The following is a 15,784-nucleotide window of genomic DNA, read 5'->3' as shown; positions in this document are numbered from 1 at the left end:
TGAATGCTATCAGTCATTTACACTTAGTACTACACTAACTGTCTTTTCCGTATTCTTAGGCACTCCTTTTCATGCAAGTTATGTGAAAAAGCCCAGAATGTATGATATCATATAAACTAATTTTCCCATCTGGATGTTATGTATTTGGAAAAATGTATTATCCCGTATTATATCACATCTCCTCAAATTTTCATCAAGTAGTTTGTAGTAAAAACAACACACCGTTTACACATTTTACACTGTTTCCCCTAGTAAATGGAACACTAAGCACTAAGATGTTTATGTTATATCCGATACCCCGTCTAAATAAATAACACTATTTTCAGGGCATCATGCCATGATGAAACCGTTCAAAAGGTGTGGGGATTAGAGAGAAGAGGAACTGTTTTTTAATGATGGCTTTGGGATTGCATTGGTCATTATAGCCAACATCTCCTCACTTTTATGAGGACACAGAGTGATATAGCGGATATCTGAAGATGCATAGAAACATTATGAAAAGCGACAGACCGACAGTCTGTAATTTGAGCATCAAATAAAATAATACATTTTTGCAGTCTTTATAAATGGGTTCCCAACAATAAAGAACACAAAACTAACACCATGTTTAAACAGAATGCAAATCAGGAGCACCAAGTTAGCAGAGCAGCAGTACTAGCTCTGATGTTACATGTGTCTAAACAGAAGGATCTCCAGCACAGTATTGAGTTATAATTTCTCTAATTTTGTATCATTCAAATCCAACACACAATCCCTGTAGCTATGTGCAAATGAAAAGAAAATAGATTTATTATTGGGAGTCCAACTGGCATTTCTTTCTAATCTGAGAAGGAGAAGAAGAGAGAAAATGAACCAACCGGACAGGGAGACTGTAGGAAGACTGTGACCTTCTCATCCTCAAGCATGAGCTGCAGGAAAAGCCGTCGAATGAAGCCTGAGATGTTTCGAGAGATCGGCAAGTTGCCTCGCTGGGGTGCAGACTGGAAGAGCTCACAGAGAACCTGAAGCCGAAAACAGTCTTCAAATTATTACTGAGACTGATGAATACATCTCCATGAAAAAATGTATTTAAATCTAAATGATTCAAATAATAGCCCACAAATATTAATACAAGACTAACAGTAATTATTATAGCTATAGTCTATAGCAGCGTTGAGTTATAAATAAGTCAGCAAACATATATCTCAAATATCAAATCTCAATTTCTAGTGTCTTAAATAAAGCGAGTGATGGCATGAAGGAGCACACCTTTGCCATGAGCCGCTGGTTGTTCGGGTGGCAGGAGATACACTGGAGAAAGAAGGCCACAGTGGCATTCTCAAGAGCTGTCCTCTGCTGGGTGGTGAGCCCTCCAGCTTGCCCAGAAGATGCCAGAGAGTAGCGTGACCCTGAAACCTGAGGCGGAGGTGGAGCTGCTGCAGACCCTGAGCGCAGAGACTGACAACTCGCATTGGCACCAGCACTGGCACTGGAATGGCACAGCAGGAAAAGCAGCGCCGTCCACAGAGGGTTGACTTCAGGACCACCTAACCAGTCTTTCATGGCGTGACTGTTGCCTACTTCTATGAGGAAGCGCAGCACCGGCGCGACCAGCTCTGGAGCCAGAGGTGGCCGACTGTGTGAGGATGAGTGGTAGTTGTGCTGGTCTCTTCGCTCGGCCTGAGCAGCAGGCAAAGGGAGGTCAGCATTAGCCAGGAGGCCGACACAGAACTCGGCCAGGCTGCGAACCAGCAGCGAGGGTAAGCCTGAGTCCAGCAGTTGCTCTATGGCTCCTGGAGACTGGGAGGCAGCTGCCAGTGTGGTTAACTGGGACTCGGACAGATTCGTGGGGCATCCTGCGTGCTTGGAATCATCAGTAAGTCCTGAGGCATTGGTGTTGGCGTCATGCTGCTTTTTGCCGTCGTCGGTCATGGAGAGACGGCAGTGCTGGGCTTGAGAGTGGCTGGCATTGGACACTGAGACGACCCCCATCCAGGACATGAGCAAAGAGAAGTAGCTGGGGTGTATGTGACACATGGAGCATAGCAGGCTGTCCACTGCCTTTTTCAACACAATGTTGCATGGTAACGACATGGACCAATTATACAGCAGCCTGGAGGGAAGGGCAATAAATTGAATCAATAAACAAACAGGAAGTTATGAAATTCACCTTTTAAGGGCTGCATCATCAAAGTTGATAAACTCTATCCACATCAATACATGTTAATAAGTACGAATGCGAGATTTAAACATCCTCCAATTTGTTTAATACTAATTCACTGCAAGTCATGAGTGGGATTTGAATAGAATTTGTGGGATTAAGATTTTACCAAAGCACAATATTTACTTCTTTCTCCCAAAAAAATTACTGAAGGACTGGTAATTCACATTTTTAACCTCTGTGTTCACATACTCAAGCTGTAATATTAACTAATAAAAACTCCAAACAAATTAAAATTAACACAAAATTTATATTAAAGTCTAACCTTGAAACATGCTTAGAATTATAGGCAGGCCTTACTATTTGCCCTACAGTACATTTCACAAAGTCATTCAATCCGTCCTCAGTAACGGCTGGGCTTATCGCCAAAGACATTTATAGGAAAATTTATTTCTAGTGAACAGGAAAAATGTGGTGAATGTGTAACAGCTCAGATTCTGATTTCATGTATACAGACTAAATAAAAAATGTTATACTCTCTCTAAATATATAATATGCACGTGTATGTATATACTTACTCAAAAAGCTCTCTGTTGAGCAGTGCAGGTAGGTCATAGTCAACAGGCAGCTCGTAGCTGTGCCACAGGATGGCTGCCACACAGTGGAGGTGAGAGGGTGAAGGCATGAGGAGGCCGTACTCTCTCAAAGAAACAGAGGAAGAGCCAGCGCCGGCCCCAGTGTATCCCATGGGGCCGCTCATCTTGTGGGCTGCCATCCGTGAAGAGTCATGAACCCACTCAAGGAGAGCATGGATCCTGGGGGGTTTAGATCCAGAGCAAGCTTGGATAAATAACTCATAACAGGGATACGTTTTTGTATTTTTTTACTTTAGAACATTACCAACACATGACCATAAAATATGTCACAGAGAAAGGACACTTTTTACTGTCAGACTATAATTCTGTCTGGAATATAACCTTGACAGAAAACAGTTTCTCATTGCTTATTCTTCGCATTGAGGGAAATTGAGGACATTTGAGTCAAAGTATAAAAAACAAAAAGTCGATGTACCTGTCTTTGGTTCCTGGGTCCTGTGTGGTGCCTAGCTGGTACAGAATATCGATGGTGGAGTCTGAGGAGAGACCGTTTAGTCGTCCAAACAGCAGAGGACTGTTCAAATCTACAAAGAGAGGAGCAAAGACTAAAATAAAGATGGAGTTTATGATAGATAACAATTTTGTAACCCACAAATTTTAAATAATTTTTCAACATTGATCTGCAGATTTTTGCTATGGTATTTTCCTTGGGTTTGGGGTGGGGTATCTACAATTTTATGAAAAGAACACTCAATGAAGGCATAATCATGGTGAGCAAATTTGGGCCAAATCATCAAGTCTTTCAAACGCTATCAACCTAAACTAAACACATTTATTCAAATAGTTTAAGATTTGTGACTGTTTTTAAGGTACTGTGGATTAAAACTGTGTGTGACTTACTGCCTGGGTCTGTGCCAGAGGCAGCACAGTTCCTCAGCAGAATGTCAATGAGTTTGAGTCCGATGCGCGTCGACTGCAGGCCGATCTTGACTAGGACGGCCTCGATGTTGGGTGAGTGCATGCCACAGTACGGTGACATGAGTAGTGCTGCGCAAGTCTGCAGCAGGTTAGCTGTGGGTGCTGCAGCACTGGCCATCATGGCCTCTAGGTCATTGACATGCGTCAGGCAGTGGTGGAGCAGACGCAGCCATCCAATGCTGTACAGGAAAAGGGGAAAGGTTAGAATAATACCCACACCTCGCCCACATGGATATAATCTCAAACCAGGATTAGGTCATTGTACCTTGTTTTGGAGACCTGGTCCTCAGAAGGAAGGAAGGGGTTGTTGACAGTTGCAGAGGAAGTGTTACCAAATGCTGTCAGGCCCAAGAGTTTAATCTGAGACAGACCCAGAGTGTTGGCATCCCGAGGCCGGTGCAGCCTCAGGCAAACGGCAGAGGCAACCTCCGCCTTCACCAGCTGTATCTTTATGTACGTCAGGCCGCTGGTGACGACTGGTGTCGAGAGGGGCAACATGTTGACCCCGTCAGCGCTGATCTCCACCGAGACTGAGGAGGGGCAGGCTGTTTGGTGAAGACAATTACACAAAGAATGACATATGAGTTTTCATCCAGGTGAGGTGAAAATACACTTTTCAAAAGATACAGTACAATCGCAATGGTGCCATTTAAGATTATGAAATGGAAGTTGCGGAAATTTCAGTAAAAACAGGAGGAATGGTGAAGTAGCAAAAATGTTAACTGCTAGTGTATGTCAGTCGTCACTCACTGGCTAGAGAAGCGAGGTGTGGCTGGATGTGGAGCTCCTTCAGCAGTACAGCAGCAGGAAGGTGAATGGTGAGGTCACACCATGCCTCCTCTGGCAAGAAAATGTAGGACCAGGCTGCTGAGCGGGCCCGGCGGTGCGGCGGCGTGGCCTGAAGGAGGACCTCAGCTGGCTGCGCTGTGGGGCTGCTGGATGAGATCGTGCCTATGACACGAGAAATGTACAATTAGAAAAGAGTTGGTGCAAGTTTCTTTGGTTGATTTTTGTAAAGATATCATCCCTGCAAATGTAACAGACTGAGCTGCATGTAACTGAAAATTACCTAAAGGGGCAAAGTTGTGAAGTCCCTCTGCGTTGTCTGGCTCTGAAGTCATCACTCTGGCTTTGAGGTTGCCATCCGCTGCCTTTCCAGGGCCAGAGTCCAAGAACTTCATGATGGTGGACACCATGCTGCGTGCTGTGTTCACTATAGCCCGGGTGCTGGTCACCATGTTGTTGCAGATCAACTGCACACCACCTGGTTAGGGAAACAAGAGTAAAACTCAAGTTTTCAAAATGTCTTCATATTAATTAAGTAACTTTCGACGCTTGGACTAAAGGTTCACTGGTTTGTGAAGAAAATAAGAAATATGCTATCACAGAGTTAGCATAAGATCTCCATTAACGGATCAGGTAAACGCTACTCTGCTAAGCAGTGCAGTGCAAAAATATTGTTCTTGGCATGGCTTGGCATAATTACAGCCCCAACAATAGTAATACCATTTAAAAGGTTGGGATAAGTAAAGCTGAGTTAAATAGCACAATGAGATGTTATAAACTCACATACCCATATCATGGAAGGCCTTGAGAGCCTCGCTGGTGTCCAACACTCGGAGGATGAACCACAGAAGAGGCTCCGACAGCTGACATGTGGAAAGAGACCCCTGCAAAACACATGTACACAGCTAAGGCACTGGGCTACTTGTTGCATTTATTCCAAAAGTATTTTAGTATCAAATTATCAAAGCCCAAACAAATCAGTTTGACGCTCACCTGTCTGCCCATGTAGCCACAGGCCATGTACGTGAGGATGGGCTGTAACATGACCTGGACTGAGGTGGCCCTCTTACTGAGGGTGGTGAGGATAGTGAAGAGGCCGTCACCCACTGAGATTGCATCCAGACCCCCATGGAAGTTTTCATGTTTGGTCAGATGGAGACCACTGGCTCCTGGAGATCAGAGAGGACAGTCAGCTGCCATCAGAACAAAAACTTTTATCTTCCTGATGTCAGATTTTTTTCTTCTGTTCACTGGTTCCATCAAATATCAACATTTAATTGTCATTTTTATCACCTGACCACAACACCTGCATAGTCCTGCTACTGAATGTACTGCAGGTTATGCATAGATTAAAGCAGGGTGTGTAGAAATAACTAAATTCATCCTTTTTGAATTCATAAGCAATAAGTTGCTCAATTCAGGTCACTCAGAGATTAATGCTCAGTATTGCTGTGTAACTTATGACTCTCCGAAATGTGTTCATCACTATCCCGTAAATGTTATAAGTGGCTACTATTCAGGGAAATCAGGAACAAAAATTATCGATTAGTCCTGTACATGTGTGGAAGCTTCAACAAACACTTTTAGCCACTTGAGTCAGCTGCAAACAAAATACGGACACATTATTAATTACGATGTCAAGGAATAATCAATTTCCATGAACAGCCTTTAAAATGTCATATATTGCATATGATTATGGAAAATACTTTATTAATCTTTATCAATAAACTGATTTTGTCTGACTACTGATAAAGGAAATTTGCATCGCTACTTATAACCTTATAAAACAACCTAGGTGCACGTGTTAGCAAACAGTTTATTCAGAGTTTTGCTCCCTTTATTAAGCTCTGTTTTTTTTCTCCAAAAACTCCTGAGAAAGACATCCGGCTCTTCAGGGCCTAAATGCACAAGAACTATAGAGTAACAGGCCATGAAACAAAAAGAATGAGCTGAAAGAAGCTAAGACACTTGGTAGAAATGACAGGGCCGAGAGGGTCAGGGAGTTCATTTCTGTGGGTTTGTCTTACCTATGATCATGGCCATGGCACTGCTGTTGCACTGGCCCAGCGCTGACAAGATCTGGCTCATTATCTGCTGATTGGCTAGCACCAGGTCTGCCACACCGGCAGGAGGACCCTGACTGGACGAGGATCCACCAGCCACACTTTCTTTACTGCCACAGACCTTCTCCTCATCTGACACGCTGCTATCAGCAGCTCCGCTGCATGCCGGCGGCAGCCGCCCACTGAACTCTCGGTCTCCAGACAGAGGCAGCTGCACCAACACGTTGACCAGCTTGAGAAGGTCGAACATCAGCTGGTCACGGCTGGTCTCTCCACAGACAGCCTTTGCATCTCCGGGGCGGATGATGTTGGCAAACAGGCCACCAAAACATGCACGGGCACCCACAGAGCTGTCTGAGCCACTGCGGGAAACCACCTTATCAGAGCAGGTGATGTAGTGATGAACCAAGAATGTGATCGACTCAATGACAGAGGAGATGGTGGCCACTGACACCACCTCGAAGTTCTGCTCTAAAGTGAACTCCAGAAGCTTCACCTGGGCATCCAGCGGACCCTGGCCTGACTGGAAAGGACCCCTGAGGGATTAAGATGATCCATTAGTTCCCAAAGACCACTATTAGTCAAAATGACTGAATGTGCTTATAACATTGAAGCATCAGCATTGATACATTTCCCCCAAAAATGAAAGCCTACCTCTCAGTAGACAGGATGTGCATGAGCTTGAGCAGGAATTCGCTGAACATCTGCGGACAGGTGGAGGACAGATGGACCTGCAGGCGGCTTAAAAATTCATGCATGGCCTGGGTGGCGGTGGGTCCCACCTGAGAGGTGTGCTGGCTCGTCCCGTTGGTGCTGCTGCCGGACAGGAAGCGCACCAGGACATGGACCAGGGTGGGATCAGACACCATCTGCTGAGCTGTGCTTTCCTGAGAAGTCATCCCATTGCTGGAGGCTAGAAGTACAAACACAGGTTTTATACAAATCACTAAACACCAGGGATATACAAAATAAAAAACATACCATGTATTTATCTAAGTTATACTTTCTTGTCCAGAAACATTAACATATTCCGATCCTTTGACTTTCACCTCCTACATCTTCTGACTACCGACTATTTTTATCAGCAAGCACAAAGTGTGTGTGGATTAAATTCTGATCTTTCATAAAGGATTTGTTTTTCCAATTAATTTATTGCACATTGGAAGTCACCTTGCAGAAACATTTAATGTGTCTCGACATTAACATTAATCCATCACAGTTGTTCTGGTCTGGTCAAAGTTACTGTGGTAATGAATTTTTGAGCAGGGGGCATTTTGCTCATCAACTAGATGGAATATTCAAGGATGCTTTCAAATCCCCAAAAGATTTCAATAATGAAAAACATGAGCTGTATTATAGGAGAGTCTAATTCAATATGAATAATGTGACTCAGCGGCTGTATCCCTGATTTGTGTTAAGGCTAAATGTAGCTCCTAAATGGCTGAGTTAGGACAAATTGACATTTACTGACACAGACGCTCGACTGATCACATATAATAACTAAGCTCTGACACTTACGAAAAGTCTCTTTGAGAGAACAACTGAAGATTTGTCTTGACTGAGCACTACAACTTTGTTGAAGGCATATAGAAGGAAACCAGTGGATGTTTGGTACTGACCGCAGGCGGACATGTTGGTCATAAGAGTGAGAGAGTGCAGAACCAGACACCAGGTTCTCAAGGAGGTGTTGGGGTACCACGCCAGTACGGTTAGGAAACTGCTGATAGATGCTGGACAGACACAGATAGACAGACACAGAGAGAGAGACAGAGAGAGAAAGAGAATACAATGTGAGGCAATGTAATAAACTCAGCTTGTACAGCTCCACATCACAGGTACAGTATTTGAGGAAAGAGTGTGTGGGTGAGTCCTGACCTTGGTTGAGCGGGATGGTGGGCACTCGGCTTGCGTTGAACATAAAAATGTCCGATCCGCACTCGTCACTGTTAGCCGAGCAGGTGTTTAGACTGAGCGTCAACCACAGCTGCAGCAGTGACTCCAACTGAGGGAGAAGAAAAGGTTTCAAAAGTTTGTTGACTTGTTAATTAGGTTTACAAGGTATTCTTAATAGATGTCAAAGTCATTCATTCTCTAAACTCCAGTGTAAAGTTGGTTGTGATGACTCAGGACACTATCTGTTAAAACAGGTAAAAACTGAATGAAGCAGTTTCTAATTAAATCAGTTTTTCTGCAACACAGTTGACAAGTGTTTACGGTTGACAAGTTCCAAAAAGCTAAATGAAAGCCCCTTGGCACAATGATATGATTTTCAACACCTTCAATGAACACATATCAATGTTTATAACAAAATGTTTCATTATTATAATTCCATTTAGTGGGCCCAAACAGGGCAGGTCCTGACCTGTACATGGTGGACCTGCAGCATGGAGAAGAGCTTGTTAAAGCAGGCACTCAGCATGGGAATGGACGAGGACTGGACCATGAGGCAGCTCCCAGGAGGAGAGCCTCCTCCATGGAGAGCCCTCAGCAAGGAGTCATCAGTGCCATTGGACGTCTGGCTCACTGAAAATCAGACAGCAGAAACTTACAGCAATGACAAAGACACAGACTTCCAAGCTTGGTTTGGTGTGTTACCTGTCGATGAGCTTGAGGTGAGCGCTTGTAGAATGGAGTCAGCCTGTAGAGTTGCCATCATTTTCAGCATCAGTTCAGCCTGCTGCTCAAGGCCCACTTCTAAGCGGGCATCCAGAGCTGTAATACACAGAGGTTCAAGCTTAGATAGAAAGACACTAAAACATGAACTTAATAAGGTAAAGGCTGGCAAGAGAAATAGTCCATCTTCAGCAATCGCTCACCTTGTGATACAGAGACTGACAGACTCTGTGAGCCGGGCTTTTCAGCTGCCACTGGAGGTTTGGCCACAGGGATACCAACACCTCCAATGTAAGGGTTGTACCCATATGTGCCATAATCAGCGCCCCAGTAGTCATACCAGGTGCTGCTTATAGGCTGAGAAGAGACATGAGAGAAGGTGATGGAAAGATGAGTACAGGTACTGTAAGCAGAGCATTTTTTACATTTGCTTTCATATCTCCAACCGAAAGTAAAAGGTGTATCAGTCTAATCAACAATTCATGAGTACATACATTCATTAAGAGCCTGGAGAAAATGGAGACTGTCACCTCAAAAGATAGTAATTGTCAAGTTTATGTTCTATGAAAATTAGGATTTTACTATCAAACTGAGCGACTTGCAAATAGTTTATCAAGAGGTAAAGCTCTTTGGGTGTTTTGAGCTTGTGCTTTATCTCTGTTGCAAACAAAGGTTGCAAATGTATACTGCACCTGAGCATTACATAATAATAATCAAGGTCTGAGATAAAAACACATCACAGAATGTGTTTCCACAAAACACTACCATAACCTGACAACGTCTACATTAATTTGAGACACAAGCTGACATTTATAGATTGTCTGCCATGATTAATATTATATATAGTTGTTATTGAATAAACTTTATCAGAAAAATTATGAATAAATTAAAACTATGCTAACAATATGATGATTGTGTTTTTGATCAAATTATCTCATAGCATTAAAACATTATCTTCAAAAATCAACTTCATCTTAAAAATACTTTGCTTCCCTACAAGTTAATTTTTCTTGTGAACATACATCTATGTTGTGAAGTATAAATTTGTTTCATTCTCTATCATATCGATGCATGACATATTGATCATCAATACAGTAATACCAAACATTTAAGAAGGTAGTGACAAAGACAAGGAACAACCAGAATTATAATGTCCACGTACCTTAAACACTTTGGCAGCGAGTGGATCTTTTTCCAAATCAATATCTAAAGGATCAATATCAACATCCATCAGGTCTTGTAGCAAGTCAAAGTCTATGTCTTTATCTTTTTCCAAAGATGACAGAGGTGGAGCACCTTTGGATAATGAAAACAGCTTTAATATTGCCAAGCAAGCACACTAGAAAAATATACAAGCAAGGAAGCATTTCTTAGCTCCTGCACTTCACTGGGCAATTTTAATGCCGATCAAGCAATCAGCTCTTACACTCCTGTACTGGAGGCAGATGACACAGTAACAATCAAATATTTCTGTAATAACTGTGTTTCTGTGTGGCGAAAAGAATCTACTATAAGCAAGCATCCAGGATTTGCAAGTTAAATGCTAACGATACAAACACATAATGCAAAAGACAGATAACATTACTCATAAAATGCCTCTGAACCTGCAAATTTGATCTGTTACTCCAAAAGGCAGAACATGCAACTATGGAAAAAATTTAACCACAAAAATATAAAAAAATGTGTTGTTTCATATAAACATCTTGTGTGGTGTTGTGGGAAGTGTGGAGAACGGAGAGGGCTACCCACGCACTTTGGAAAAGTGAGGAGGTTGCGCTAGTACCTGCGATGATATCAGGTACCAGGGCCTCATCTATGCTCTCTACCAGGGGGATGGGTGCCGGCTGAGGCAGGGAGTCATCTGAATCAACCCCCACCGAGGAGGAGGAAGCCCCAGCCTCCTCACCCACCCCCACATCATCCATGATGTCCAGAGATCCTGGAGACAGCATCTCACCTGAGGAACCGACAAAAGTGAGACACAATTTTCTGTTGAATGCATATGTAAAGAATGGGGTTCAACAGTCTAAGACCAATTTTACATTCAAGTGATTTGAGTGTGTTTGTGTGTATCTAAAGATGTTAAATCTCAAGTTAATGTATTACTACGTTATGACGTCATTTTCTGACTTGATAGTGATGCTATGATGACATCAATGTGCCATATTATCATGAATGATTTTTTATCTATATAAGCTTTAGGTCAAGATACAGTGATATTTTCTAATTGTGCAAACGTTTTCCCATCAATATGTTGAACTTAACACACCTGCCAGGATGTCCTGAAGCATGCACGTGAGGGAATACTGCGCCCATGCTCCCCCCCAGGAGATGTCCCCCCGGTTGAAATCTGTCCCAACAAGCAAGAGCAGCAGGCGCTCCAGCTGATGCTCAGACACAACCTCACACAGGTGGATTGTGGGTCTTGTGGCGTTTGCTATCCTAGCTAGCACCTGAGCAGGTAAGAAAATAATTTATTTATGATTATAGGTATCTACAGTATTTTCAGATTCATGCATTTAACAAACCCATGTAGCGGTGTCAGATGATTACCTTGCAGACAAAGAGCAGCAGGTCAGCGTGACAGGTGAAGTCCATGGAGAGGAGGAAGAGGGCCAGCTTCTGAACCACAGAGATGCAGCGTTCATGGGACAGTGTGAAGGGCAGAGGTTCAACTTCTGGGGCTTCTTTGGCTGTTTGGGACTCTGTGTCCAATGTGGAGCGGGGCCATTCAGCCGTCCGCCGCAGACGTATCAGGTCTTTAAAGTGCTGCAAGAAGGAGGGAGGATAAGAATCCATTGTTTCTATAATATATTGACAAGTGATGAACTTCACAGGAAAACGGCATCAAGATTCTCATAATTTCTTAACTTTATACCTGACTGGTAAAATCCCACCATAGCAGAGCAAAGCCTCTAGCATGTCTATTTTAAAATTAAAACACAGACTGCGTGCACTTCACAGAGCATAGCAGCAATGCTCTGTAAAACATAGGCTGCCCCAAAGTGATTCCTGAGTTGAGAACATGGTGGTACCGCAGACTGAGCTCTGTGCAGTAGTGTGTGATGAGCTGCTCACCTTAGATGTAGCTTGTTTGAGCTTGGCCTGTTCCACCAGCAGTTTGTACGAGGAGCCTTTGTTGCTCTGGATCTTCTCCTTTTCGATTTGCTCCACCAAAGCTTTCTGTTTTGCTTTCAATAGATTTAACTGCTACAATGAAAAGGGCATGATAAATAAAAGAACAGCAAAAGCATTTCATAGACAACCCTAAGAAAACATTGTCTTGGGGTTTTTTTCACACCTTTATACACATTTTAACACATTACTCACGTGTATATGGCTGTTATACTAAAAGTGTGATGCTGTGCTGGTGCTGGAATGAGACACATTTACCTGCTTGTGGTGGACAAGCTGCTTACGGATCTTGCGGGAGTAGAGTCTGTCAAGACTGCTGCTGCTTTTAGCAGATCTGCTGGAGTTCTGAGATTGGAGGCTGTTATTGATGAAGCTCCACTGAATACCTGAAGGACAGACCAACATCAACACATCAGTTCACAGACACTGGAAAACACTACACAGAAAAGTAAGAACTGAAATCATATGCAATTTACTGCATCCAAGTCTTTCAATAGATATTAAAGTTAAATGATTGATCAGTGGTCAAGAGAAGACGGTCACACAAAAATTCTGTTATTTTCAGACGCATAAAAGCTCTATAATTCAGCCTGATCTATAGCATTGCAGCAACAAAATAAACATAGTGCTTTTAGTTTGAAGACACATTGCCAAAACAGTAAGTCATTATTTGAATGCTGTTGCCATGATGAAGATATGTACGTATGTGTCAATCTGATATGGTGAAATAAAATATGATATTTACATAGCACACAAAGCATAGCACTTTCTTGGGCAAATACAGATGCCAATTGCACAGCCGCTTAGATGTACAAGTCGTGAGATATGGAGAATTAGTAGGTTTGATTGAGAGGTGATTAGCCATTCTTTTGATATTTTCGATACATTAAATAAACTCTATCTTTTGAAGTGGAATAAAATCCTCAGAAACTCATTCATTTACCTGTAAATGTTCTCTCCCGCTCTTTTCCACCAAGCTGCTTCTTTCCACCCGAGGCCTCGTCTTCTATACTGGCTACATAGTCCAACAGTCTTGAAACCAGCATCACCACCCAGCTGATCATCGGGATATCTAAAACACCTAGAAAACACACACACTTTTAATTCCTTTGTCCAGTGAATAATTTGCCACATGAATCAATGTAAATGTGCACATCTACAAAGACATATGACTCTGTCCTTGTAAGGTGTTACGTCTACCAGCTTTAGGTGTCAGACATACCACAGGGAGGGTTTGCTTACCTTCAGTCCTCCGCATAGCTGCCAGTTGTGGCTGCTGCAGGGGAGACAGCAGGTTGTCCAAGAGGTTCAAGAGGCCCTCCAACACACCGCTGTTACTCAGAGATCTTTGGCCAATGCAGGACAAGAGCATGAACACCCTGAAATGGAGAGAGATGGAAAAACTGCAGTCAGTGCTGTATGTGCATCAAGCTTCACATTGACATTGTAAATTCTGCATTTAAGGTGAAACCCAACTGTGACCGAGATGTTGGGGTTCCAAAAAACAACAGCTTGTGGCCTGGTTCAGAAAATACTGAGAGAGAGCTGCACTTTGATGTAATATTACTCTTTGTTTGTTTCTTCTTTCTATGGAGACAAACTACTTAGTTTGGTGCAAGGATATATATTGAATAGCTGTTGATGAAAATAATACCAAGTTTTAAAAAATTGGCGCTTAGTGACCAAGATGTTAAAATGCTACCAGAGACCTTTGGTGCATTTGGCTCCTTCGTCCTTGTCCTGTCTCTTCTACCACATCTAATACAGTAGCCCTAATAATTAATAATATATGATTTGTTGAAACTACGATGGAAATGATTGTCCCCTACCTGTCCTGGGGGAAGATGAGCAGTTGCTCTGAGTTGTAGAGCTCCTGCAGTACGTTTGAAAGGAACTGGCCCCACCAGCGCTCGCCTCCACAGAGCTGCACCAACAACAGGCCGGTGTGAAGACGAATTTTGGGGGTGCCACTGATGCAGAGGTGCTTGAAGAGCTCCTCACAGGCCTGGGCATGGAAGGTACTCTGGAGCACTGAGGGCACAGAGTGGCCTGAAACATACAGACGTGAAAGAATGAATCAATGGTGTAATTCATGAAGCTGTTCATGAAAAGGCAAAAAACATTTCACGGGCCAGCTGTATCCTGCCTCCTACTAACCGTTGTTAGAATGCAGCAGGCTCAGCAGTGTGTCCAGCAGATACCGAATTATCGTCCTCAGCTGCTCTGTGGAGGAGTTATGAACCAGCGCCTGTGCCTCCACACCACCAGCTGTGGGGAGTGACTTGCGGCTGGCGCCCAGTGACACACGCAGTCTTTGGACAGCGTGGTGAGCCAGGTTGAGTTGCAGCTGCAGCTGGATGCAGTCCTGGTAGGCTGAGAAAACACGCTGGTCCTCCTCCACCACCTTGTCCGGTTTTCGTAAAAAGTACTGGGCGTTGTTAGCACTGTTGAGAGGCGGCAGGTCGATGTTCTGAAGGAGAGTCTCCAGTCGATGGCAGGCAAGATTGTACCTGGTAAACAAGAACAGGAGAGCACATGGAAATTTAAGTCCCTTCTCTCACACAGTTTTAATAAACATGTATCACATTTGATAAACAATGTTGGTTTTGATCTTTGGTTGGGATCAAAACATTATAGAACAATGGCTTTAGTGAACTTAAAAATGCATGTAAGTGCAGCTATAAGTATAAACATGTTTAGAGTTCCTACGCTCATGGTGCTGTAGAATTTAGTATACTAAGTAAAGATGCCTCATATGATGACATTTATTGTTTCACTCTCCGAGTGAACAGATTTAAGGTCATTTAACACAGCAAACTGGGGACGCAGCTGGAATGTGTGTTTAGTGCTGTACTTGATTAATACTGAGTACCTGCACTGGATGTCCTCCTGCAGCGCCACCATCATGGTCAAATGCTGATCTACATCTGGCTGACTGGCCGCATCGCTCTCTCCCCGGAGAGGATCATGCATCAACTTAAGCTCACTCTCCCAAGGCAGGATGTATGTGTGGCCATAGTAGAAACCAAGAGGGATCTTTGCCCGCGCGTTGGTGCTGCCGTAGCGACCGATCACAGTGATCTGATGGTTAAAGAAAGCAAACAAGGATATATAATTATAGTAACTTAACAACAGCACAAAAGACTCACAACATTATGTCAACCATCTGTCTCACTGACCTTCATGAACCTGCAGACAGGGGGTGGCAGCAGGTCGTGTAGAATGAGAGAGTGTGTGCTGATGTCAGTGGCCACGACCAGCCTGCGGCCATCCACTTCCTCACCCAGCGTCCAGATGTCAATAGACAGGGAGGCCAGGTCGCCACAAGTTGGGATCAGAACGTCAGTGAGCAAGACCGGACGACCGAAGTCCAGGGTGACAAAGCGACGAGCTCCTGGGGGAAAGGAGAGCAGACGTTTTCTAAAATGTTCCCTTTTAGAGAACTGATGCTATGGTGGTGTGAGGCCGGGATA

The 15,784-nt window shown here is 43.5% G+C and overlaps 1 protein-coding gene across 6 annotated transcripts in view; it reads right to left on the bottom strand.

Moving 5' to 3' along the window:
• birc6 (baculoviral IAP repeat containing 6) overlaps nt 1-15,784 on the bottom strand; it is a 97,053-nt gene that overhangs the window by 56,511 nt on the left and 24,758 nt on the right. For 3 of the 6 annotated variants that reach the window (XM_062401490.1, XM_062401495.1, XM_062401492.1), the window contains exons 27-55: nt 15,491-15,705; nt 15,184-15,392; nt 14,469-14,821; nt 14,141-14,360; nt 13,554-13,690; nt 13,255-13,392; nt 12,570-12,697; nt 12,255-12,386; nt 11,730-11,945; nt 11,446-11,629; nt 10,930-11,133; nt 10,339-10,472; nt 9,380-9,533; nt 9,159-9,275; nt 8,926-9,086; nt 8,439-8,565; nt 8,183-8,293; nt 7,218-7,476; nt 6,528-7,099; nt 5,494-5,669; nt 5,288-5,384; nt 4,784-4,978; nt 4,465-4,665; nt 3,980-4,259; nt 3,637-3,893; nt 3,212-3,320; nt 2,719-2,955; nt 1,249-2,092; nt 858-1,001 (exon numbers count right to left, since the gene is read on the bottom strand). In XM_062401490.1, coding sequence (XP_062257474.1) covers nt 858-1,001; nt 1,249-2,092; nt 2,719-2,955; nt 3,212-3,320; nt 3,637-3,893; nt 3,980-4,259; nt 4,465-4,665; nt 4,784-4,978; nt 5,288-5,384; nt 5,494-5,669; nt 6,528-7,099; nt 7,218-7,476; nt 8,183-8,293; nt 8,439-8,565; nt 8,926-9,086; nt 9,159-9,275; nt 9,380-9,533; nt 10,339-10,472; nt 10,930-11,133; nt 11,446-11,629; nt 11,730-11,945; nt 12,255-12,386; nt 12,570-12,697; nt 13,255-13,392; nt 13,554-13,690; nt 14,141-14,360; nt 14,469-14,821; nt 15,184-15,392; nt 15,491-15,705 — 6,311 coding nt within the window. The remainder of the gene's footprint in view (nt 1-857; nt 1,002-1,248; nt 2,093-2,718; nt 2,956-3,211; nt 3,321-3,636; nt 3,894-3,979; nt 4,260-4,464; nt 4,666-4,783; nt 4,979-5,287; nt 5,385-5,493; nt 5,670-6,527; nt 7,100-7,217; nt 7,477-8,182; nt 8,294-8,438; nt 8,566-8,925; nt 9,087-9,158; nt 9,276-9,379; nt 9,534-10,338; nt 10,473-10,929; nt 11,134-11,445; nt 11,630-11,729; nt 11,946-12,254; nt 12,387-12,569; nt 12,698-13,254; nt 13,393-13,553; nt 13,691-14,140; nt 14,361-14,468; nt 14,822-15,183; nt 15,393-15,490; nt 15,706-15,784) is intronic. The other 3 variants (XM_062401494.1, XM_062401491.1, XM_062401493.1) reach the window with 3 other exon arrangements.

The sequence above is a fragment of the Platichthys flesus genome, chromosome 12, assembly GCF_949316205.1.
Source record: "Platichthys flesus chromosome 12, fPlaFle2.1, whole genome shotgun sequence".
Lineage (NCBI taxonomy): Eukaryota > Metazoa > Chordata > Actinopteri > Pleuronectiformes > Pleuronectidae > Platichthys > Platichthys flesus.
This window is presented reverse-complemented; position numbering and strand designations above follow the sequence as displayed.